The sequence below is a fragment of the Haplochromis burtoni genome, unplaced genomic scaffold (assembly GCF_018398535.1).
Source record: "Haplochromis burtoni strain Fernald_Lab_line unplaced genomic scaffold, NCSU_Asbu1 Contig_353, whole genome shotgun sequence".
In the NCBI taxonomy this organism is placed as follows: Eukaryota; Metazoa; Chordata; class Actinopteri; order Cichliformes; family Cichlidae; genus Haplochromis; species Haplochromis burtoni.
The window spans coordinates 561,274-588,949 of record NW_024582714.1 but is presented as its reverse complement, the minus strand read 5'-3'; the positions used below and the strand labels follow the sequence as shown (position 1 = coordinate 588,949).

The following is a 27,676-nucleotide window of genomic DNA, read 5'->3' as shown; positions in this document are numbered from 1 at the left end:
GCTCCAGATGATTCCAGCATCTAGGTATAGAGCAGATCTGGGGAAAAGAGTTTAAATCAACGGCAGGGATAAGTCTAAGAAGAGTAATACATCTGTTTCTTTATTCATGCTTGTGTTCAGAAATCTGACACCAGATTGAAATAGTTACTGTCTTACCAATCGGTGACCCCTAGCAACCACTGGTCACCTGTGAAAAATGTGTATTCCCTGACTGGTTGGTGAGTGATTGCTGGAAGTTGCTGGGTGAAATTGGTCGTAAAGAAGTATACAGTGCTACACTAAAAACCTCATTGTAATTCTTTGGCTCATTAGCACATTACTACAGTCACGCATCATTTGCATGGAAAATGCTGATTTGTCTATAGACGCTTCCCAGCTGCTCACCGACTTGTAGTGAAACAGAGAACACAGAAGCAAAAGATGTATTATTAATCTGCAGCAAACATGTTTCAAAATGCACAACTTTTATTTTTGAATTCAAATTTTGTCTAGAGATAGCCAGCAACCACTCCCCAACTGGTTGGAGAACAAATCATTTCCTCATGTTTTGAGCTCAGTGTCTTCACCATCATATTTGTGGCATCCATTTATGTCCCTTTAAAGTTTTCTTGCCTTTTTTACATTTTAACTTTTTATCCAGCTCCATTAAACTTAAATTAGATTAGATTAGATTAGATTAGATAGAACTTTATTAATCCCTCGGGTGGGTTCCTCTGGGAAATTCGATTTCCAAAAAAGCACAGCACCGACAGAAGTTACATGTGTACAGTATTCTATTTATTCAGTGCCGAAAAACCTTCAGAACGTTCCCAGCAGCCCCGCTTGCACTTTTTGTTTAGTGTTAGTAACCTATTTTAACATGCTAACTAAACTCATGTGGTAAACATGGTAAGCATGGCATCAAGTAAAGATCAGCATTTATTCATGTTTACAGTTACACAATGAAATTGGAAACAGGTTTTTATATTCCATGATGATGATAATTTAACCCATATGAGTAAAAACATTATGATATAACAGTTTTCTTCAAGTGTTATCCTACCATGCAGGCAATTGTATTTTATTTAGTTATGAGATTTGAGGCTTCTGCCTTCAGCTTTTTTACAGTTTAAATCACATTTAGACATCAACAGCAGCCTTTACTTCCAAACACAATTTCAGAGTGTATTGAGATAAGCCACAGACCTCATTGTGGACAGTTTTCACTGGGACTGCTGTCTGCTCATGAAAAACACCCAACAGATCTGTTTACTATCAATATCAATGGGGCAATGTTTCTGAAAACAGATGTAACTATGCCTCTTACTGGTTTCGCTTATCCTGTTGGGAGCAGCTAAGGACAACAACCATGTACACGAGCCTAACATGCCGTCACTCTTGAACTAGTTGACAGTGAGGTATTGCCACTTTGACCCAACTTTCCCAGTTGTTTGAAATGTAAGGTATATTTGTCCAGCTGTCTTTGGCTCAGATATCACTATGGTATAGCACTAATCTCCCCCCGTCATCCGAACTCCTTCAATACTTGAATTAGTCTCCATGCTACACCAAGCTGCTGGTCCTCCAATCAGTAGCCCATTCCACAGGCAATCTCCCCATCGCTGTGAGAGGCTTTTCATTAAGGCAGCCTGTGGCGCTTTATCGCTCACACAGCGGACTCAACCCTCCCAAAAAAATCACCTTCCCTCTCCATTTCTCGCTTCACTCCACCTACCACTCCCTCTGTCTCCTTTATCATCAGTCCCCCAAGTTAGGATGAGAGTGAGTTGTGGAAGAGAGAGACAGAAGCGGTAGCCTTTTTGTTCAGTGTGAAAACCAAGATTAGAGATTTGGATGGTGTGTGACATGAGGGATCAGGCTGGAGGTCACAAAGGTTAAGATGGAAACCAGTCAAAGCTAATCTTCTCTGACTTTACCCATTTACAGTTTTTTGCAGTCCCTCTGGTGCATTTCTCAGATCAGAATTGAATTTCAACACCTTCCAAATCATCCAGTCACATCATAAAAGCAGGTTTTAAGTTAAGGCTGCTGATTCCTATATTATCAATTATGTGTGTTCTTTTGATCAAAAGCTATTTTGACCATGTGAAATGGTTCATTGGGTTTTCATAATTTGTCAAGAATTTCCTACATATTTTGTTCGACTTCTCATTTGGAAATACAAAAAGCAATTCAATATTGTTTTACAGCTCTGGATACAAGCACAAAGGGGGAAAACCAGGAATATTATTGAAATGTAAACACCTGTTAGTTACAACTTTAAATGGCAAATCATAACCAGATGAATGTAAAAGATGGTTGTTTTCTGAAGACTCAAGCTAAGGATTTTCACCCTCAGCATGTTTGTGCTTTAAAATCAGATACCAGTGTAGATGTGACTGGGAAACCAAAATGACAGTATATATTCATACACTAGTCACTTGTGAGTCACAGTGTGTATTATGCCTGCCCTAGAGCAAACCTTGGTCTGTGTTCTTATTTAATTACCATAATTTTCAATTTGACCATAATGTTGCATAATGTTATAAAAATGTTTGACACTATCAATTATAAACTCAACAATTATTGATTATGTAATTTTGCAGAGCTTAGCAATATATATCTATTACCGGTAACTAAAGTTAATTCACATTAATTAATTTATTCATTATAAATGGTAAACTGTTAGTGTTACAACCTGATTTTCAAGTTCCAGATTCCCACCAGCTTACAGTAGCAACAGATACCTTTGCACCGCAGCACATGGAGAATCTGGTGATATCTCATCAAGCCTCTGCAGGCATCTGCTGTGATATATATCATTTTTTTAATGTGTCACAAAGATGTCAACCAGTTACAGTAGAACCAGTAAAACTACAAAGGTGATTTGTGATTCTCCAGCAGAACTGTTGCAGTCGATGCCCCACATGCAGTAATCTGAAAGTCTGCACTGTTTAAATTGTTCTATGCCAGACAGGAAAAAAGAGCAGCCTAGTGCATTTTTAATCATTGTCATCAAAGAGGTTGTTTACATCAGAAAGCATTTCACAGTAGAGTATGCAGTTTTATTAACATCACTAAGCTGTTTGACTTTTGTATTTGTAAACAGTGGCGTAAGAATTTGTCACAACTTGTCTTGTTACAGGCTTTCGCAGACAATCCATTGTATGCAGCTGTTAGTTCTGATTGTTTAGAGAACAAAATCTTATTTGAAAAGCTGCTTTTATGTTTTTGTAAATGTTAAGAATCATTTTCGATATCTTCCAAAGCAACTGAGAAAACTTGTACAAGAAGGCAAGGCTTGTTTTTGTTTTTTTTTTGTATATTGGCAATATCTCACTTTAGGCATTCGATTATTAACATTTGATAAAGCTTTGCTAAAATACTGGGTTCTGGTTTAATATATAATAATCAAATACCACATTTTCTCCTCTGTAAATGTTAAAATGTTACAGCTTAGTTTGGGTGTGAATTTCAGTCTCTTTACCGTATCCCCAAATCATCTAAATATAACATTTAATATACTCTTGCTGCAGAATAGCGTGAAAAATAATGTGTCTGGGAAGTTATCTGAACATGAACACTTTAATCCTTGGTGTTTATTTTACGTGTGGGTTGAATTAGTGACTAACTTAGGGCTCAATCACACAGATCTAGAGACTGGGTAGCAACCACAGATCAAAAAGGAAAAATATATATTCCCCAAGTGGTTGGTGGGTGGTTGCTGGAGGTTGCTAATCAGTCTTTAGGCATGCAGCTTGTAGTGTTTCTAGTTGTTAATGTATAGATTTAGTTAGTTTTCAGTATTTTTATATTCTGTTTCTCAAAACAACAACAACAAGCAAACAAAAATAAAGATAACATATCCAGCGGTATTTTCTTAATTGTGCTTTTTGTATGCACAACAGTAAACACAATGCAAACATATGAACCTCTTTTATTCATGTCATTTTCCAAACGACTACACTTGCCAAGAAGGAACACTTGTCCATATGTACTCTGCTTTTTAGAGTGTAATGTTCCCCTTACATAAATGTTTCCCTTCTGGGTGTTTTATGATCCTTGCTCTCAGCTCTGACCTCACCCCTCCCAACCTCCCTTTCTCATTAGACTGGCATGAGATCAGCGTTCCCATCAGCTGCTTTCTGAAGAATGTATCGTGATTAATGTGAATTCATGTTAGAGCAGCATGCACGTGTTCACAGTGGGGAGAAATAGAAATTTCACAGATACCAGGCTAATAGGCTCAGTAGATGTTTTTGTTCTTCTGAGCCTATTAGCCCAGTATCTGTGAAATTTCAGATTATTATTTATTTTACATGAAATATCAAAAACGTGTTAAAATTCACATCTTTAAATGACATGTTTTGTGTAGCAAAAAGTCCCCAAACTGGATACGTTCAGTATGAAAAAGAGCAGCAAAATTTAGCATCTGTCATCATCAAATGACTGAAAAATTAAATCAATTTCAGTATATTTTGCCAATTATTTTTCTGCCAGTGAGCTCATGGATTAATTGCCTAATTGTTCCAGCTCTGCAACACTGATAAAAGAGGAAATAAAGATATAATTTCAAGATGTTAAATCTTTCCCAAGATAAATGTCATTTACATCAAATTTGCACAAAATTAATGATTTGACTGAAAGAATTAGGAGAAAAATGATCCATCTTCTCATCTAAAATGTCATTGCTTAAGTTCTCTTGATTATTGTGCTCATTTGTATCTACCACATAGTAGCTTAGAGTGCATTTTCACCTCACGTGTCTGTTTCTGGCATGTCACTCTTGATCTTAATTTGTAAACACAAGGGAGCAGCAGTACATGTGCATTAGTGGAAAAGGAGTCTGTCAGCCTTAAATCTGGGAGTGCGCGTAAACAGCGGTTTCACAGCTGGCTGTAACACATGAGGCTTTGTGGTGGAACCTAGAATATTCTAGTAACACATGTAGATGCTATTTAGAGGTGGTGCGTCTTGATTTCCACAGAGGATATTTTGCTACAGTGTTCAATGTTTTTATTATTTTTTTAAAAACACTTTCGCACATACAGACGCACACACACATAGACAGAAACCCAGCTGACCGCAGAGTGACTGGTTCATCCACAGCCGGTCAGGAAGACTGATGCTCGCTGGTCTCTCCTCTTGCTGTCTGTTTAATAATTCAGCACACCTGAGCAGAAACACATTTGCCCTATCAGCTCCGGTTTGGCCAGCAGAGCGTGCAGATTGCGTTACAAGCTCCCAGTCTGCCTCCCTCTCTGTTGTTACCCCCCTCTCCCCCCACCTCCCCTGACCTCTCTCGCTTCACTTCACGCCTCGGTCTCTGCCGGTAATGAAAATAATGAAACAGTTGTGCGGATCCCCCTCCTCTTATCCACCCCCTTTTATCTGTCCTTACTTGTTCTTTCGTCTCCTCTTCTCTCTCCTGAATTATACCAAATCAGGTAGAGAAACCACCCATATGTTACACACAATGCGGTACTTTAATGTATTATCAAAGTGACAAATTAATCATGAAATAATTATGTGCACTGATACCACTGATTTGCTGCAGGAAGTGGAAACAATTTCACACTCTTGCATTCAATTATATGATTCCACAGTAACATCGGTACATTTCTATCAGCAGTTCTCCACAAACAGGTGCAACACCAACCAGACATTTAAAAGAAAATCCAGACATTTGTACATGCAGTACATATTGGTCCTGCTTGTAAGCATAACAAATTCCTGTAAGAAGTGATTTAAAAGATGTCGCTGGTTTTGTCAGCCTAAGCAGCTTGGCAGGTTGTCCTAGACTGTGAAGGCCTGGATGTTTCCCTTCCTCTCAACTCAGTCAGAAGTAGTGTGTACTCCATCTCCTCATACTTCTCTGCCCTCTTTCTCTTTCATTTTCTTTCCCTTCGGGCTATCCAGGGATTTGGAATTGTTTTCACCTTCCCTTTTTAAATCTGCACTTCCCCAAATTCAACATAGAACTGCTAGCCTCAGCAGGGTAAGAGATGTTCAAAGGAAGGTTGAACTAAAACTATGTGAGTAACATAGGAAAAGGAAGGAGGGGGGATATGGATGTATGTAGCATATAACAAATTAAATGCAGTTTTAAAGGAAGATTTATGTTATCTAAAAAAATACATGTCCATCAGCTGTCTGAATAAGCTGTTTCGAGTCCCTTCCTCCTGTCTTACGTCTTCCTCTCATTGGCTGGCTTTCTCAAACTGAAGGTTTTGAACACTATGTGAGCAGGTAATAATTCTGTGCTCACAGCCAGAGCTATGCACCCAAGATGACCATATTAAGGATATTCTCTGGTTGTGACATACTACAGATCAAAAAGTAGAAAAAATAAAAAGAAGGAGTTTTGGGAGAACAGCATTTTGTTTTGGTTAATATGAAAACTTATCATTATGATAGTATAGGTAGAAGAAAATCAAGTGGAATCACATGTCTGCTCTACTTCAAGGCAACTAAAACCACTTTAAGGCTAAGGAAACCTACTTTAGTATACATTTCATTCACACAATCTATTGACCTGGCCTACAAAGAGCATCTGCTCTTTTTAGGACACAGAGCAGGAGCTGAGGCAAAGAGGAGGTACCAGAGATCCAGTTAATGCTTTTTTTTTTTTTAAAGGAAAATCTTCCTTTTCTGCCCTGCACAGATTTTGAAAGAATCAGTTTCTCATGGTTTATGGACAAATGTGAATATTTTCTTGTTTGGAGTTAAGATGGTCTTTAAATTAAGAACAGCATTTTTCTGGCTGTGAGAAGTCTTTCTTTTTTATAAATCTACAAAATGGTGCATAGTTGGTGTATAGCTATGTGAGAAAAATGCTTGTGATGGATATGAAGCTAAAAAAGATGGCCAGAGACCGAGATGCAGTCTGGTGATAGACTTGTGCTAAGTGGTAGGGCAGCAGGAGGCAGTGAATCTGAAGTAGGTGCCACAGCAGATGTATTGAAAGGTCCTGTTGTGCATCTAGCACACCTGAGCCATCCATGTGGTGCGTTGACTGCACTTCCCAGGGGATCGGTGGGCAGCTGTTTCTTCCTCTTTCAGTGGTGCCTCGCTGGCCCTACCTGTGGCTCTGCAGCAGTCCGTGTTCCCTTTGCTCTTGGTGGCTCATTCTCCAGGGAAATCACACTGCTGGCTTGTGGCCCATTAAGCAGACACTCCTGTGTATATGTGAGCATGTGCATTTATCAGGGCAGATGCTGGTCAGACTTGCATTCCCCATCCACAAAATGAAGTAATGAAACACCAACTGAATGAAAATTGAAAAGCAGTACTTTCAGTAAATGCCCTGACTTTTCTCCCAAGAGGGTCATTGATTCAACGCATGTACAAGCATTCAATCTGTTTTAGGCTGGTTTTCAATATAAAGTCATTACAAGCATTCATTAATTTACCCCATTTCTGTTTTGTTGCTGGCTGTTTAACAAATCCGTAGAAGTGTTTTATCTTGTTTAGGACTCTGTTTAGGCCCCCACACCCCCAATCCAGTATCTGTTTTCTGTGTCTGTACATCTTATATAACAATCAGGATTTCTAGCAGACAGACAGTTTTTTTTTCCAAAGCCTCCCTATTGTCAAAGCTGGATTATAATTTATCACTCAGCCATTAGGTACCACAGACACTCATGCAGCAGTCCAACACTGAAGGTCTGCTTGATTGTGGTTCTCCATTGTGTGGGAGAACAGGCGGGGAAAATGACATTTTGCAGTCTGGAGAGAGTTACTGCCAACTTTGGTTTTGTTGTGCTTCTGTGGATTGTGGTAGGGCATAAACACCTTGTTGCTGTTGTAATACTCAATTGTATTTACACACCTTTTAGCGCAGATTATTATAATCTGCATTATCAGTCGTGCTTTCAACCTGCCTTCCTCTAAGTCTACAGTTGTGTATGAAACGCATTAAAGGACAAATATTATACTGAATTTTCTCACTTCTCTGTAAGCCTTTCTGACAAACTATTCTATTCAAGATGTTATCTTTTTCAGATTCCACAATCTAACCTCTGCTATTTCAATTCAAAAAGACATACTCTTTTTCCTTATCTGTATTTGATAATAATCAACCCCTGTAGGAAGCTGATATTATACAACTCTTTAACAGTTTCCAGTGAGTGAATACTGCAAATGATCTGTCCGTGTGATGAAGAGCCCAGCGTGTGTGTATTTAACACAAAGCAGTTGTTAACGAGTTTTTGAGACTTCTACATCATCAGCGTGACTTCTTTTTACGCTCAAAAAATGACATAAATTGCATGACACATTTTTAATGACTGAATTGCAAAAATATGGCTTATGTAGCAAATGTGATACAAATTCAAACTCGTATATGGAGATTAAAATTTGATATATTTTTGTATATTTTGTCTAAAAGTTCAACAAACACTCCATCATCAAAACATTAAAGATTTCTGGCAGTTATTTCATGGTTCAGGTTTTGAAGGGTTAACATTACTGGTAAATGGACTGGTTCTTATTTCTTATATAGCACTTTTCTGCTCTGCTTGAGCCCTCAAAGCGCTTTATACAACATTCACACACACATTTATACAAGTCTAAGTGCTTTCTATCTAACATTGACACATTCACACTCTGATGAATGTATCAGGAGCAAGTCAAGGTTCAGCATCTTGCCCAAGGATACTTTGGCACCACACCAAAGCAGCCAGGGATTGAACCACCAACCTTCTGTTTAGTAGATAACCTGCTCTACTTCTCAGCCACCCCAGGAAAAGAGATGAGCAGCGAGGAAATTCTTGTTGTTATTAGATTCACCCACCTTGAAAGGAATTACAAAGCTCCAGCTTCCTGAAGGTGTTTTGTCTGCGATATGTAAGCGCACACAGGCTTTCCTTTAATAACATACCTGTTGTTACAAACTAACCTCAGCCCACTTTGTGCAGTGGCAGCAATTTTGAGTCAAACAACAAAGTGCTGATGGCAGGGGTGCCTTTCTGCCTGCAGCACCTAAGTGCTAATGTATATTACACACCAAGTCCCTGAAGGACCTGCCAGGGGAAAGGCAGTGTTTTTAATTACAGGATTGCTGCTGGGGTGAGAAAGAAGAGAACTGAAAAGTTATAAGAAGACCTGAGGAGAAGTGAAATTGTGTCTTAATTATCCTAAATGTGTGTTTTTATTTTGAGTTTCTTGGATTTTAGTTCTATGAATTAAAATTTATTTCTCTGTTTGACTTTAATACTACTCCTACTGTTTGTCTGTTTTTTTCATTAAATAAAAACTGAACCTTAAAGCAGAGTACAGTGATTCTGTGCTGTCTTTCTGACGAGCAACATAACATATATCAGGTGCACACAGACCAGAGATATACACTAGAAGTAAAACCACCTCTTAGATAATATATATGTAGTTTTACAAATATGAGTCCTTTCAAGGTTTACACTGGGTTTGTCTACGCTGACATGCAGATGATGAGAAATGCTCTCTGCCACACACTGAAGGGCACAGTGAGTAGCAATCTTATTTACATACCCTAGACAACTGACAAAGTGTGCCGTTAATAATAATCATATAGTGGGAGATATGAAAGAGATGAATGGGGTTTGTTCTCAGCTGCTCCCTCGAGCAACCTGCGGAGCCCAAGATGTGGATCTTTGATTAAAGCACAGCGAGCCTGAAAGTTGAGAGGTTCCCCGCTGCGAAGATTAAGTTGTGCGAGAGGTGAAGCTGTAGATTACATGTCAGCCATATTAAAGACAGAGTGTACACACACAGGGAAAATATAACAAACACCTTATGGAAAAACTGAAGTGTCGGATTAACAACAGTGCAGTTTAGATTTACTTTGTTAATCTTGCAAATAATAGAACAAGAAAACCGGAGGGGAACTAATGATTATTTTTATAATCTCTTCATCTACTACTCTTTTTGTTGATTAATAATCAATATAACATCTAATCCTGCAGCTGCAAAAAAAAATTAAAAACATTGAGTTTCCAAGGACATCTTGAAGAGGCTTGTGTGAGCAAATGCCCAAAAACAAAAGAAATAATTGACGAATATTTCTGATTAAAATTGCCGCTGATGATAATTCAGTTGTGTTAGCCAAATAGAAATTTGTAATCAAAAGCAAAGAAAACATTAGGAATCACATACAGTGCTAGGCTATGTGGTGAACCAATGGAAGATTGACTTATGCTGGAATCAGTTGCATTTTTTTTTGTCTTCTAATGGTTATCCAGTCTTTAAAATACAGAATATAAAGCTGCTAGCATGCAAAAACACAAATGTTTTACAAGTTTACCCACTTGTCATTCTTTTACAGCTCTCTCAGTTGGTGGAAGTCAAAACACTCATCGGTTGCATGGCTGGTTCATTGTTTTGTATCACACTTGTTGTTTTGAATGGTGTATTATGTCAAGTTATGTCAGCTAGAAACTTAAAAAAGTTAAATATCATGAGGGAGCAAACACTAATCCGTTGCAGCATTATCAGCCTATTCTTAATACTGTGTGGGTTCCATTCATGTCCTGACTTCTCTGTGGTGTCTCACAGTGGGAACTCAGTAGATCTGTTGGGCCCTGGGGGTGGCAGAGTGGGGCACCAGCCCATCAGGCTTGTTCAGGAACATGGGGTCTGGTCAGTTTGTAGAATGGATCAATACCTGTCATGTAGCATATGACCAGTTTTGTCCATTGACAGGTAAGGTATATATAATCAGATACTGAGATATGATATGATATGAGAAACTGAGTGCTTCTGGTGAGGTAATCAGGGGCTTCCAAAGTGATAACCTTGCTAATTGCATTTCCGAGTGTGAGCACTTGCTCTGTTGTTTATCTAAAGGAAATTAGAAGATAATTATATTTGTAAGACCTGCTTGGACTTGCTCTGCCTCGTGTCTCTCCAGCTCTGCCTCTCTCATTCTGCTCCTCTCTGCAAACAATACATTATTAATGCTGGAAAGCAGGCCTCTCCAAACAAATCACATACTCTAGCATCAGACACAACATTATTCATTTGATGTCAGCCACTTGTCAGGATGATTTGATTAAAAGTCTGGATTATGAATTCAGCATCTGCTGTCACTTCCCCGTGTGGGCCTCGTGGTTTTAAGTTCTCCATCTTGTGTAGTGTCCATTTGCTACAGCAAATTTAATAACCCTTGTTGAAGAAATATATTAGAGGCCATGACTGATAACCACGAACCACTTAAGGTTCTCCCCAGAGCACATCATTATTTCATCATACATTTTGAAACCAACGCTGAACTTGAGAGTTTAAAATACGTAATCATGGAAGAAACGCTTTTATGTGAAAAAGCAAAAGCTAAGAGCTCCCTGCTCACGTAACTGTGTGACACTGTTTCCAAATTAGCCCAGACATACTGTAACCTTTTTGCGCGTGGCTCTTACTGATTCCCCTGCAGTAAGCTATTAGCTATAGTTCAATAAATCGGCAAAACCAGATTTTCATTAGAGTGTTGAAATAATGACTTATTATGCTCATTTTTAGCTCCACAATTTCAGCCATAATATTTTGCTGTGCCTCGGTACTGCCCTCCTGTTTATCAAATGTCTGCAATAAGACGTTTTAGGTCTGTTCCCCCTCCCCTTATGCCAACTTTATTCTGATTGCCACTATAAAACAGAAGGTTTGAACAGCAGGTGGGTGGACCTGTGTTCATAACCAGTCTGCATGTGATGACAGTATTAAGGATATCTGCTTTCACTGATATCATACAGGGCCAAGAGTAGGAGCAGTCTAAAGCTTGAGCTTTTTCACATGGATTACATGTTATTGAAATTTTGGCTGTGTTGCTATGATCATCCACAACAGTAACTGTAGATTATGGAGTAAAAAAGGAAAAGTTAATATCTCAGCTTTAATGAAACATGTAACTGTTCATGCTGAGTACCCGAGAAAGATTTGTCAACATGATTTTTGGTAACAAAATGCTGCTGAATCACCAGCACAATTTATTTTTTGTCCTAGAGAATCTCATACATTTTAAAAGAACTTCTACACATAAACACATATTTAGGTCTCCTATTGTCATCAGATGCAAGGTCCTAAATTGTGAACGTTGGGGTTTCGCAATGTTAGAGTTTCACCTTATTATCATTGTGACTAAGACATCTCCTATGATAATATTTCCAAATCTGTATCTGTACCAAATTACCCAAAACAGGCCATTATTTACAGAATTGTCACATTAGTATTATGGGCACAATATTGTAATTTCATTCAAGTTATCAGGTACTTGGGTATAATATAATCATTTGTTTTGTTTTAATTATAAGCTTCTTTGATTTTTATGTCCTTATGTTGTATCAAAGCCATAAGTCTGTAAGCACGTTGCCTGCTGAAGTTCATTTTGTTTTACAACCCACAAAGCTTGTGAGCAACAAGATACATTTTTGGGTGACGTGGTGATTTATTAGGAAAAATAATTAAATTACTAGATATCCAGCGTTAAAAATCAAGGGATAAAACTTAAGATAACACAGCAGGGAGGTGATAATGAGCCAACCCAGGCATGTCTTTATCCACACCTTGTCAGGTGTGAACAATTAGCAACCTAAAGACCCTTGTACTGTCACTTCAAGGGCAGTTACTGCTGACGATGGGGATAAAGTTAGGCCAAATTAAGCTATCTATGATTCAGTACTTCCTATCCTAACGAAAGTCTTTGGTTGTACGAGTAAAGCTCAGTAAACACTGTGTGTATAATTATATAGACGTAATGTTCCCAGTTTAGCTGTAATTTCCCATTTGAGATAAATTTTTATCACCCAGCTGCTGTTTTGTTTTTAATACTTGAAACATTTTTGTAACCTTTCTGTGTATTAGCATCTTTACTAACTCAATCTACAGCTAATCAATCCTTTATTCACAATTTTAAGCTGCATTTAAGTGCAAACATGCAGCAAAGAAGCTTCGTTCATGTATCTGTGATTTAATGATGTGACAGTGAAGGTCGCTTGGTAAAATGGGTCATGGCTGGATACTAGAATAATTACCTGTCATTGGCCAAGCTGTCCTCGAGCAGGAAATTAATATTTCTCTATTATGTACAGGGTTAGCTGCTGTGTCCTTCAGATTTAATAAATGCCATCATGACGGTACAGACCCACACTGGAAACACTCATATACTGTTCATTAACAAATTCATGCAAACGCATTCACATCAAGTGCATCCAAAAACCTTCGGCAAGAGAATCCTTCTATTAATAAATAAGAAGTGCAACAAAATATGTCGTGATTCTCCGAGCGTCAGTAATTGCCTTCAATAGATCAGCCTTGAGCACAGAGCAGTACAGAGCAGCTGTCTTTGTCAACTGATCCACACCAGGGACTGCACTGCAGCACCAAGACACACAAACACCCAGCCTGTAAAGAAATACAGTAATATTTCATGCATTCATTGAACAGATTGGTCACATGGCTGCTTTCTGATCTCAAAGTTTTCTTTATTTCCTGGGCTTAAACTGTTTTTGTAGTCAGCAGAGGATTTGGAAGCAGGAATGTAGGAGAGACATATATTTAAGCAAGAGGACTGAAAAGTATATTTTGGCATAGAATTTGTAAGCCTTTCACACTCTTTAACTCCAGTTTACATTATGTCTTCTTACAGCTATCCTTAAAATAAAAAATAACCCAAATGATTCTAATTTTAAATATATGTTAAACTACACTAACAAGAAAAAAGAGCCTATAATCAAAAGCGTGTGTTTGCAGTAAATCACTCCGCTAATGTGGCAACAACAGCGAATTCAAGCCAAAGTGGCCTTTTTAAAATCACAAATTGGGCCCTTGAAAGTAATCATCTGTGAAGTCCTATGTGCCTTTTTCCTTAGTGGCAATGTGACCATCGGTTCAGTGTTTTGCTATATTGTTTTGGGTCTTTGCACGTGTAAAAAAAAAAATAGGCACATAACACATACTGCAAACTGTGCTTCCCAGCATGCATGGCTGATGTGTTGACTTTTATTGATTAATATATCTGCCAAAATGCAGCAGGAGTCATTCAGTGGGTGCTGCGCATCTGGTGTGGAACGCTTATAGCGAGAGACAAGCTAAGCATTTACATCTGGAGTCTGACAGCTATCTGAATTTTAACGTTATACAATCTAGATTAAGTACTTGGAGAAACTTAAACTGTAACTGTGCATGAATAATGCTCAGGTGTCTCTTTCTTCTCACCCCTCTCTTCTTTCAGGCTCCCCAGCTCGGCACACTGATGGGCGTTTATTTGCCGTGCATCCAAAACATCTTCGGAGTCATCCTGTTCCTCAGGATGACCTGGTTGGTGGGAATCGGAGGTGTCATTGGGACTTTCATCATCGTTTTCATGTGCTGTACCACAGTGAGTGTTGTACATTCTTGTAAAGTTTAGCCCAGGTTCATAGTGAAAATTCAGAATTTCACACGTTTTATAAAGTGCAGCATTCGTGGAGCGTAGCATATTGTAGAGTGGAAGGTAGCAGATGTAGCAGAATTTATTGTTCAGCAGTGTAAGATTGTTATCACCATTATTGGCTCTGGTGAGAACAGCAAAGATTAAGGACCTTGCACAGAATATGGTTGGAGAAACAGAGGATATAAATATGTTTATAATGGTTCAGTAATTTCTGTGTTTTGATTAGTGAGCAGTAGTTTTCCATTAATGTGGTGCCATACTTTGAATTGCAAGTAATTACTTCTCTGCATTAGCCGAAACGGCTTTCTTTTTTATTTCATCCAAAAATAGTTCGCCAGGGGTAGTTTCACAGTAAAATTGGTCATACAGCTGTTGTTCAGTCTCTAAATAGAATCAGTCTCTTTAGTAAGCAGAGTCAGCCTACAATACACACAATGTATCTTTGTTTATTTTTCACAAAGATATCCCCCTTATTTTAAGGATAACAGCTTTGCTGTAATGTGTTTGAACAGCTTAAATGTTGACATTCTTTCTTGGTTTTAGTTAAGCACAATTTCTTTGCTAAACATATAATACAGCCCAACCCTCTTTGCTCTACAGTTCTGTACCGATGTATTGTATTGGTTTATGTCCAATAGAAAACTTTCTGGTAAGGTACCACCCCCAAGAATTTTTAATGTGTTACATCTACAGAAATATGGATAGTTGACCCAGTCGTGGTTTTAAACGGCAAGTCTAAGGTTACAGCTTACTTAAATGGAGCAGTGTGGTCAAAGAATAACTGCAATTATCTATATAGGAGTATAGTTCACAGACATTTCCCTCTTAACAATGTGGCATTCAGCAGTAATAATAAAGTGACAAACTGGCAAGTGTTTTTAAACTAATCTTACATTAAAGGAAACCAGAGTGTTGAAGATTGTTTTGTTTGGTAATTTATTTCAAACATGTAAACAATATACAGGTACATTTAGACAAGAAAATAAGAGAGAGAAAAATACTATACATTTTTTTTTAAATATTTATATACATATATACAATATACAAAAATCAATACATTTCAATATAGCCACCGTTCTGATTAATTTACATGTTGAAAGGGAGTGGGAAGAAGTAAACACTTATTTAATCCCACCCCTTTTCCATAAATTATCAGTTAATATTTAGTCAGCGTCCTTACTGATATAATTTGTAATAAAAATAGTGAACAGATTTCTGATATACTATATACTATATTATAACATCATGAATTTTTTTTTAAATAGAGACATTCACTTAATTTCAATATTTTCCCTTTCTTTATAGTTCATATTTTTATAACTCTTTTTATAACTCTTGAACTTTTGAACTGTTTTATCTTTGGACATTGCTTTAATTCCATATTCAGACTGTTCCACAGTTTCACTCCATGAACAGAAACACAAAAGCTTTTTCTTGTAGTACGTACCTTCCTGTTTTGAAGTTACAAAAACCCCTTAAATTATAACTTCCTTCTTTCAAAAAAAACATACTCTGAATATTACCTGGCAGTTCTTTATTTTTTGCTTTGAATAGAATTTGTGCTGTTTGGAATTTCACTATATCGTCAATTTTCAATATTTCAGACTGCAAAAATAGTGAGTTTGTATGTTCCCTATAACCTGCATTGTGGATGATTCGAATTGCTTTTTTTTGAAGAGTAAAAAGTGAATGTAATGTGGTTTTATAGTTATTGCCCCAGACCTCTGCACAATAGCTTAAGTATGGTGAAACCAGTGAACAGTATAGAATATGAAGTGATGTTCTGTCGAATACCTGTTTTGCCTTGTTTAGTATTGCAATGCTACGTGATACTTTGGAATGAATATATCTTACGTGAGCTCTCCAGTTAAGTTTTTCATCTATTATTACCCCCAGAAATTATTTTCACTGACTCTTTCAATATCAACACCATTTATTTGAATCTTTGCATTTGTATTTAAACTACTATTTCCAAATAACATAAGTTTAGATTTATTCAAATTTAATGATAATTTGTTTTTATCAAGCCAGAACTTCACTTTACTTATTTCATTAGTTGTATCCTCCAATAAATTCTGCAGATCATCACCAGAGCAAAAAATGTTTGTATCGTCAGCAAAGAGAACCATTTTTAATACTTTGGACACTTTACAGATGTCGTTAATGTACAAGTTGAAGAATTGTGGACCCAAAACTGACCCTTGGGGTACACCACAAGCAATGTCCATACATAAGGAGCAACCACCATTTAATTTCACAAACTGCTTCCTGTCACCTAAATAACTCCGGACCCAATCTAAAACTACCCCTCTGACACCGTAACGTTCCAGTTTTCTTATTAATATATGATGATCTATAGTGTCAAATGCCCCACGTTTTATAACACTGTTCAGTATTTCCCATAATCTTTTAATATTATTTCTATTTATATCTAATTGCTTCATATAGTATTCCTTTTTACTATATCTAAGTATATTAGTTAACCTATTTTTATACCAAATTCTTTCCATATTCTTAGCAACGACAGTTCACTTGAAGGTGGCAGGTTTATATTTGAGGACACAGGCGTTAGCAAGATTATAGAGGATCCTAAAATGTTTTTTACGTCTTGCCAAGTCCATAGTGCTGAGAATTACATACGTAGGTTCCTGATACTAAGAACATTCACAGAGGTTTGAGATGTATGAAATAAAACTTCTTCTTCTGTATCGGTTTAATAAGCAGTTATGGTTTTTTGTGTTATCACTCTTTTCAAAAAGCTCAATTTTCTGAAAATACTCATAGTTTAGAGTTTTGCAGTTTCTTGTTTTCGAGACATAGAAGAAGCTACTTTCGGCTGCTCCATTATTCACAAGGGGTCTCCACAGCGGGTAGCGCCGCATGTTTGCTTTGGCAGATTTTTACAGCAGATGCCCTTCCTGACTCAACCCCCAAAGGATTTGTGTCTCCTCCCGGGACTGAACTAGGGATCTTTCATTTATTAGATGAATGAAAGCCGCTGTTTGTGAGATGTAGTATCTATTTTTATTTGCCAGAATGGTATCATTGACCCTGCACCAAATCCAGCAAAGTAGTGTTAAAGTGAAATTTCAAGAGAGGAGGTTTTAATCATCTTATTTTAGCCTGTGTAATGATTCTGGGTCTGAGTGAAGTGTAACGTTGCAGATCACATAACCAGGTTCCTTTTGTGCTGTATAAAGAGCAAACTGCCTCTCTGTCGATGATCTGTTTGTATTTCACAGACCCCACACGTTCAGTCTGTAAAAAAGAACAACATGACACACTGTGATGCTCCCTGGTTCCCTTTAATGTCACTGCCACAGAGTCATGTGTCAGAGTGACTTTGGACTGACACCCTGCCGTGGCCCTGAGACTCGCATTACATAAGACTCTCCCACAGGATCGAAGTCGCTGCTGTCAGTGGTCTGGCTGGCTTCTACAAGATGATCGTGTTTGATGCATTTGATTGTCAGAGAGCATATACTTGGCCTCCTCACTCAAAAGCTTAACATCTCTATTCTGAAGGGTGTTGACTTAATTTACTGTCTCTGTTGAAAACTTGACAATGCCCTGCATGAGAGCTTTCTGTCAGACAACACAGGCGCATCCAGCCTGAGTATGGCTTTTCAGTGGATTGCCTTGCTAATTTTATTGTACATGACAGTTTAATTAAAACTTTGTGGTCTATAAGATGTAAGAGCTGTGTGTCGTTCCTCTGATTTGCATTTTGGGTTATGGACTTTATGTTGGTTTGTCTGCGAGTTTGTGCAACCTAGATTCTCCTCCAGCTGAGTATATTTATAGAACGACCCCCTCAAATCCCAAACACTGCCTGCACAGACACATGCTGCGGCCCCGTCATTTTTCTGTGTGACAGTATAGAGGGCATACTGAATGAAACAGCATATTGATAGAACATAATATGTAATTCCATGTTTGAGCCTGATATCTTAGTAATTACCTCTAAAATATAGATACTGAATCTCATCAGCTTATTATTTTTTTCCATCAGCATCATAAAAATATAAATAATTAATAAAAAGGGGATAAAAAGATTTTGTGTGGTGCATGAAAAAATACAGCACTCAGTTTTATGGTGGAAAAAATAGCAGGAGAGAAAAAAAAAGGCTTGGAGATCAAAGCTGGTTCAGACACAGCTTGACAGGAAGTCGTGCAAGCACACAAACACATTTGCAATTCCTATGCTTCATTTCTTATGCTTTAACACACACATACACACACACAGAGGAATCAGTGCTAAAAAGTTCCTTACGTCCATTTACTAGAATAAACTCTGAAAAACATCTCTCAATAATTTCGTCTCACTGTTTAATATCACACACACACACACACTTTTTATCACTCACACTGAGCTCATTGCAGAGCCCCGGGGCGATAAGCTCGAGCGTGAACGGTGTGTGAGAAACCCCCACCTCTCTCCTCCTGAGCTCCTTACATAACCACCGAGGCCTTCAGGGGCTCTCAGCAATGAGCGCGTGTGTGTGTGCATGTACATACGTGTACGCAGCGATGCCCACCTGAGTGAAATCCACAGGAGCCAAAGTGCGAAGGAATCTCGCATGTTGTAGAGCTTAATAATATACAGCAGGACCCCATGTTTTATTCACTTCATGGGATGTCACTGACAGTGCACTTTTCAGGTGCTTAATCACAGCTGCACATATCTGCAGCTGTCAAACGCTCGCGCCAATATTTTTCTGTCACATCTTGGCGGAACGTTAACGAGCCGCAGTGCTCAAACATTCAGGGAATCGTTATATAAAGAACGCGCCTCCATGTGGAACGGCTCTGACACATTAAACCATTAACCATGAAATTATACACGCAAGCCACCATTTTAAAAATCAGTGCTTTGCTGCAGACAGGGACGCTCAAACGTGTGTACGTCGTACTGGTATATGAGTCTTTTTACCCCAGATAATGAATACAGGCTCTTACCACATTAAAATGAGCTTTAATATTCTAGATGGAAAGTCATCTGTTATTTGGTCTTCCTCATTACTTCCAGGTCTTGAATCCAAATGCTGTGAGGGGAAGGGTTGGATGCCCTCTGTCGTGACTCATTTAAATGCTTAGGATGCCTTTCTCGCTCATCTCCTCATATTTTACTCTTTCGCTTCTTCAATTTCTCCAAGCCTTTTCTTTTTTCCATGTTTCTGTCTCATTATTCCCTTTCTCCTCCTCCTTCTTCCTTTGATTCTATTCTCTCTCTTGCTCTCATTCTTATTCTATTATTCAATTTTTGTCCTTTTTCTGCCACGTCTGTTCTTGTCTCGCAGCATAGCACAGCAGCATCTCGTCCTCTTACTTATAGTTTCCATTCCCACCATCACTCTGAAAGTGAAAATCACCTCAATCACTGTCATTTGACATTGGTGCCTTCCATAGTATACCATCCACAGGGGTTTCAAGTGATGAGCAGCACCCTGAAACTTCTGTGCTTTTGTATGTCAACTGATGAAGTTGTACCTCAAAAAAACAATTCTGCATTTGTGTAATGAAGCATGATAATGAAGCACGCTCTCAGGGCAAGGCAAAAGCTCCAGTCCTGTCGAAACCAATTTCCGCTCAACTGTAAGGTCAAAAAAAGACCAATTCAGAATTTGTCTGTAGCTTTGGGAAGAAACAGACCAAAAGTGTCCTTTGGGGTCATCAGTGGGGAGTGTGTCAGCTGGCAGGCTTTTCTTAAAAATGACTTTTTTCACCAAATACATTCCTAGGGCTCATCTGTAATCATGATGGCTTAGCAATTATTCAGGCCTTGCTACCATTCCGATTACATTTTGAAGGAAAACATCTCCTTTGTGCGAAATGTAAGCTGTGTGCTGTTGTATCTCATGTGGATGAGACAGATGGTGGGGAGGTCTAATCTGGCCTTTCTACTGGCATGCTTAAAGCCTAGAGGGCTTGTGGGTACATGTGAGTTTGGAGGCACTGACTCCAGGATTCATGGAGAAAGAGAGAGTTATAAACCAGAGGATGTTCACTAACGCAAACTCTCAAACCATCACAGTTTTAGGTTACCAGCCTGAAAGTGGGACAATAAAACAGGCCACAGGCTCTGGGTCAGTGGGAAGAAAGATTTTGCCCATCCTGCCTGCTAAAACAGAACATCGCTGGGTTTTTTTAGTGCCACTCTTCAAATGTTCTGCGAATACAGACATGATTTGGTCATCAAGTGCTTGAACTACAGAGGAATCTGTGTTAGATTTAGTTATTAGATCTCCAGTATCTGCTTTTGATCCTATGTTGTGGTCCATTTGGGTCTGCAGGTGAGATCATTGGAGATGAAAGCCAGGCAGTTTCTCATGCATGACTTTTTCTGCTAGTGACCCTGTCTGCAGTGATGCCCAAAGGGTCATTTAACTAAAAGTGATAAAAATGGTATTTCACAACAGTGACAACAACAAAATCATCTGCTCTTCTGTTGCCACTTGTGGTGGTTCAGTCAAACAAAACAACATATGACATTAAATTGCACATCAGCAATCAATCATAGATTGAAGGTGAAATTATTCATCTAACTGGAGACAAAATTTGAGTTTTGAAAAGTGATAGTTGCTACTTTGTCTTGTCTGCAGCTGGTTGTAGACAAAATCAACGCAGAATCGATCCATATATCGATACAGTTTCCACTGAAACACAGATAAACCTCAAATAATTTGTTGCTTGACCTAATCGCCCTCATTCATTTCCACTCCTCATGCCTGTCAAGCCTTCTGTTCTCATAGAACGCACGATGAGGCTAACAATATTGATACTGTCAGATTTTCAACTCCAAATTCTTGTTATTTTCAAAACAGTGAGTTGTGACTTCACACAGACAAAAGCAGGCTTCTCATTTCAAGCCAGTTACCTACTGATATTGCCAGCTGAAATCGCAGCTGTCACTAACATGCTCAGTTTGTCAGCTTTAGTTTTCTAATTATATTTCGCTCCATGAGCACTGGTTCACACAAAGAGCTTTGATAAAGTCTTAAATTGGCACTTGCATAAATAACTGGATCTAAACCTCTGTTTCTCAGGAAATAGTCAGAACTCTTACATAGCTACTCCTTCAGACTGAATTGAAAGAACTGTATTGTTTGCTGTGCTTCAGACTAGAATTAACGATATATATCTTCAGAATGAGATGGCAGAAATAAGATTCTGCTATGAGTATAAATTACAGTACAGTACTTCTTGGAAATTAAAACATATAGACCACCTTCCAGACTCATAGTAATTGAACATCATGTATCAATATAAAACAGAGCATGTGTTTTAAAGACAAAGTCAAAGGTTCAGGGGGGATATAGTGTATAACTTACCTTTAATATTATTGACATACATAAAATTCAGAGCGAAGCATTACTAAAGCACTGTACATCAATCCTGTTTGGCTGCACCGCCAACAGTGCAAATCAGACAAGTGCATTGCTGGCTTTTCTGCATGGAGATTCAGTGATTGGGTATGCGACTGACTACCTCTGAGTGGCTGCTGCCCACATCAGATAAAACACTTAAACAATTACTGTCTTATCTGCTGTGGTGGGAGAAGGGTTTCTGGCCTCATTATGACCAGATTAGAGTGAGAAACAGAGCCCAACTCACTGTTCACTCCTGATCATCAGTCCACTGGGCCCTCAGGTGACACTAACCACATTAAAGTCTTTGCAGAGACAGATACAATAACAGTTAAACATAACCAGCATGGTTTCCCGTGGCTGTAAAACCTCACTCCAGTGTAGTTGAAACAGAAACTTTGAAAAGAAACAACCACTGATTGTTGTGGTAAATTAATAAATAATAATAAGTAATTGTTCTGTAAAATGTTGCATTTATTAACCACTTTTCTTGTCAGTAACAGAATTTACTGTTGTTCTTTTTTACCTTACATTTTAGGAAGGTGATTACAGTTTAAATGTTACCCAGGAAAGACTGCTATTGCACTAATGCTGCATGCAAGCACAGATTGAATCAATAATATATATAACTTTACATTCAAAACTCAACTAATAATAACATAATAAACTAGAACAACTAATTTATAGAAAAGCCCCAAAAAATAGGAGAAAGTGAGACATGTTTTAGGCAGCCAGTTCTCACATTTCGTCCTCGCGTTTCTCTTTCTGTGTCTGCCTCTGTCTTTCATGTGCAGACAATGTGAAAAGACACTCAGAAATTCAACAATAGCAACTAAAAGAATAATGAAATCTTAATGCTGTCTTTGTACTGTCAAACACACTCTCCCGCTCTCTTTCCCAGTCACTCTCAGTGCTTTCACGTTGTCATTTTTTATTTCTTCTGAACCATTCTTCCACTCTCTGCGTACATCTCTCCCTCTTGTCCTCTGCAGGCCAGTCGGGACTCGCGCTTTGTGTTGCAGGCGACTGTGATAGCCGTGAGCTTCGCTTTACCGTGCCCTTACATATCTCAACTCGACAGAGTTCCATAAGAGTTGTCGCTGGATGTCTGAATGTGCTCTGACAGCTGTTGACAGGCCCTGTGGTGTTATTATTTATCTAATCAACGAGCAGCCTGTCCGTTCTTTAATTCTATGCTGGGAAAATTCATTGCTTGGCGCTGGTATGAAGGACTTTACCTGGAGGAAATAAAAGAATTGAAGTTTGCTTAAAAAGAATCTGATAAAATGTGAAAGTGAGGACAGAACATTAAAACAGTAAACGATTTTTAGCAGTGCCAGTGGCTCTAGTGATGGCAATGTCAGGCAGTCTAATTCTTTGGGGGCTTCCTGCTCAGAAATGGCCTTTGGAGTTAATTATACACATAAGCATGAGTGGTCCACTTACAGTAAGGCCAATAAGTCTCTGTTGCCTTATTTGACAGAAATATGTGCATTCTTCCTGTTTGTTTCTGGTCATTTGATAAACAAAATGTCTGTATTTCGTGAATAAATACATCTCCAATTACAAAACTGGAGTAGAAAAAATATTAGAATATTGCTGTTGATTTCCTTTCGGCTCTGCTGAAAGCCTCTAGGAATGTGCTAAAAATTCTTCAATGCAGGAAAGACCCTACTCTGTCTTTGGTATCCACAGAAAAGCATCATTAACCGTTAGATGGACTTCCATTACAATTTTTTTCAGCTATCCATGGTAGCAAGAGGATAAACTAATGACTTGATGGATCAGGGTTATCCACTAACTTTTCAACATGCACTATTGCAGCAGAGGTGCTGAAATATCTTGAAGGGGGTTTGAAAATGTTTCACATAATCGTACACTGTGTTGAACTGAAATAGTTCCAATGACTTTGACTGACATTAACTGCTCAAGCTTTAACATCAAGTCATGTATTTTAGATGTCTGACATTTAGATTTATGACTAAGTTCCCGCCACATCCCAATTAGTGTGATCTCTCCTTTGAATTTAGTGCTGATTATTATAAAAATTACTGTTTCAGGGTGTGTTTTTTTCCAACTAACTTGATTTGCACATATAGCATTGTGGTTGCGAGCATTGAGCTAAATCAGACTCTTAGTTTTGTTTTTATTTTATTACTTAGATTTAGTTTACCAGTTTCATTTCATTTTTGGTGATATAAATAGCCACGACACCTTATTCATTGAGGTTTAGTTCACAATTTAAGAAAACAATAAATGGTATTCTTCAGAGTTGAAAAGATCAAAAACTTGTGTGCGTAATTTGCAAATTTGATCTAATTTCTTCTTTTCCTGCTCCTCTGTCCTTCTCTGTGTAGACCATGCTGACTGCCATCTCTATGAGTGCCATCGCTACCAATGGAGTAGTGCCAGGTGGGTGAGCAGACGCTGGCACCACACAGTCATCGCTGTTTGAGTCTGTCCGCTTCTAAATTTCTCTTTTCGCTGATTGCTTTTGGCACAGTACACCCAGCGCAGCTTGATATCTCCAGAAACATTAAAAGCTTTAGTCTGGGATCTTGTGCACTTTAGCTCCTTGTCACGCAACGTTATTTACACAAAATAAAGCATCAGCCAAATGCTTGTCATGGAGATCTGCATCGGCAAGTTTGTATCTGTACACAGACACATGAACGTGCATATGCAGGCTAGCTACATTTTATAAGCGAGTTTACATAGTAATGATGGCCTGCGTCTTACCAGTTGGTGTGCATGCAGCAGGGGTCAGAGCAAATTACAGGCTTGTAGAGAAGTGTGGAAGTGTATGCCAATTATAACTGTCTCTGTTATAACCGGTCCCAACCCTTGTGCTGCTCCAAAGTGCTGATTAGGGTCTATTTATTTATGTTCAGTTAATTTATTTGCACACTGCTTGTGCATTTGTGTATAACAGTGTGATAAGATGCAATAATAAGAAAACCTTTTCTAGCAAATTCAGCAAAAATTACAACTGTCAGAAAGCAGTCTACCAAAATAAAAAAGCATTACAGAAAAAACTATTTTCTATCATTAATGTATGGAAATCGTTTTTTAATTTTAAAGAAATGTGCTGGATATTCACTGGTGTACACAGTGGACAGTTTTTTAAACATCTCCCTTGTTCTTTGTTGTCGAGTTTCTTTTATTTGATTGTGTAAAATGTTATTTGTTAAAAGAGACAAAATTGAAGTAAATGTCTGCACTCACCATGGTGACATGCTAATGTCAAAACTAATTAACAGATACAAAAATATATGTATGGTTCAGCATGAGATGTCATCGTTTAGTCTTCTCACAGACAAAGTTACCCATTAAATGAGTACTTCAGAGTGATTTTGTGCTGTTCGTGTAGCTGGAGGCTCCTACTACATGATCTCCCGTTCACTGGGCCCTGAGTTTGGGGGAGCGGTCGGAATCTGTTTCTACCTGGGGACCACGTACGCTGGAGCCATGTACATCCTCGGAGCTATTGAGCTCCTCTTGGTGAGAATGACGCCCTCTTTGTGTTCACTCTCTCTGACTTTGTTAATGTCATCACCAGGCAGTAACATGTTAACTTTCTTTTCATTTCATTAGTGTAGCATAGTTTATTAGTATTTTATTTAATGCCATAACTAATATTATGGCATTTGTACCCTCAGACCATGCAAGTGGTTAAAGAACAATAATAATAATAATAATAATAATAATGAAGTCCTGGCCACGTTGTTCAGGTCTCTGTCTTGTAACAGCTTCACCTCTTTCTTCAGCTTTAGAGAGATTTGGGAGGTCTGCTTCAGACACATTCTCACTGCCACAAATACTAACTCTGGTTTAGGAAAGTTTGCAGGAAGCAGAAAACATGACACCTCCTTGCTTGCTGTGAATCGTATTACCTTCACTGTTCTCACGTGGGCTCGACTGAGTATCGTATGTGCTGGGCAGCTGAGAGGTTAAAAAGCAGTTAATATCAGAGCACGTCTTGTGCTTTCTCACGTGCAGGTTAATGTTTAGAAATGAAACGCATGTGTGAAAACAGCTTATCTGCTAGTGTCAAACATCCAGCCTGGAGTGTGGAAGGACCATTTAAAAGTTGACTCACCCCATCACGGCTCAACCAATCAGCGATCACCAAGTCTTAGATGGTCTTATGAATCATATTAAGTGATGCACTTCTCCTCAGGTGAACTGCCTGTTTTGAACCATTTATTTATTCTGGAACTGATTCTGGTTAAATGCTCGTTTTTGGACGTTTGTAATACATCCCAAACAGCTGCCACGTTTATTTATTTATTTATTTTTTGAGTTCACTTCTATGTGAGTGAGAGAGAAAAGCGTCTAATATCCTGTCTATTTGAAATGACATCCATTTCAAGCTTATTCATCCGTGATGTCACAAGACCACGATGACCTAAAAGAAAAACGATGTGAGCTGCCAGGTTAGTAGAGGATGACCACTCAAATCACAGCGTTTTCTTCCCTGCAGTAAACCCTCCAACATCACATTTTGACAATTTTTACCAAGGTGATAACACTGTCAGACCCACAACTCTGAGGGGAACTTTGTTGTGCTCCGGTGGCAAAATATTACCCTTTAGATTAAATTATAGTGGTAATATATAAAAGATTTTTGCACCATGTTGTTCTGGTCCAAGCAGATTTGAAGCCAACATTGGAAACGTTTCAATGGTTAAAGGCAAGGAGCCAAACAAAACCGCTAGCCCAGAGGTATTTAAACATTAATCACTAATGTGTGCAGGGAATGTGGCTAATCTTTTCTTTCTTTTCTTTGTTTTAACCAGGTAACAACAAACATTTTCCAGTACTAATTTACAATTTTGTTTTCACGTGATTGTTCAGTGTTGTAATATAAGCTTCTTTTTTTTGCTTGTTTGTTCATTTTAGAGTGAGTTTGTTTTACCCTTTTCCAATCTTCATATTAAGTGTGTGTCAGTCTTCTTGTCCAACTCTAACAAGTGTGTATTTCTCCAAATGTCAAATTGCTCCTCTGAAGGTGTCCTATTATGTGCATTTCCAGATCAAAGTGTGTATTCCTGGACTCTCGCAGAGTAGCTTTGTATGATTTACAGTTCAAAATAATCCTTGTTTATCTTTCTGTCTGACTTGGTGTTTGACTTTGGCCACAGTTAGTATCGTTATCTGCCTTCATAATAGCATAATATCTCCACTTTAAATATATATTAAAAAAGGATGATTTGATAGATTTACTCCTGTAGCTACAATGACCTGTATTGCTTGTTAATCTCATCCATGCTTGTTACTATTTTTGTTGTTCAGCAGAAGGAATATGATCCCTCGTTTTTAATCCTGCCTGCAAACCTCTGGTTGACTAAATTTTTCTAAAGAGGGGAACAGTTATTAGAGAGTACAACAAGTCTAGTATAAAAAAAAAAAAAAAAAGAAACCATAAAATCCTTAATTTAAGTATATTCATTGAAATTTGGGGGGGGGGGGGGGGGTGTTTATTCCAACTGGTCAGACCCACATCAATGAAACTTCTGATATTCCTGAAATCCAATCAGTGCAAAGTGAAACAAAAAAAAATGTTACACTTCTAACGAATACAAAGCAGAGCATTTGCATGTTCTTCTCCTTTGGTTGATTTTCATCATCACTTTGCTTTGAAGCTATTTTCTTCTCGCAGTATGTGCTCTTCAATGTGAATTCTGATTAGTTTTTGAAATGGCGCGATCTTTCATCTCAATCTTTCGCTTCTCTCCTCCTGTTTCTCGTTCTCCTCCTCTGCCTTTCACTCCACACTTCTTCCACTGCAATGCCTCCATGTTGCATGGGATATTGGGTAATTATGCAAATACTGCATTATAAGGGATGAAGACACTGCCTGAGTAACAGGATCATTCCTTGAAACAGCTCTCATCACTTTGGTCCACTGTTATCAACTGTCATTTTTTAT

The 27,676-nt window shown here is 38.3% G+C and overlaps 1 protein-coding gene across 2 annotated transcripts in view; it reads left to right on the top strand.

The window, feature by feature from the left end:
• slc12a5a (solute carrier family 12 member 5a) overlaps window positions 1-27,676 on the top strand; it is a 55,186-nt gene that overhangs the window by 3,819 nt on the left and 23,691 nt on the right. For both annotated transcript variants that reach the window (XM_042228807.1, XM_014340295.2), the window contains exons 3-5: window positions 14,177-14,323; window positions 24,102-24,156; window positions 25,115-25,245. In XM_042228807.1, coding sequence (XP_042084741.1) covers window positions 14,177-14,323; window positions 24,102-24,156; window positions 25,115-25,245 — 333 coding nt within the window. The remainder of the gene's footprint in view (window positions 1-14,176; window positions 14,324-24,101; window positions 24,157-25,114; window positions 25,246-27,676) is intronic.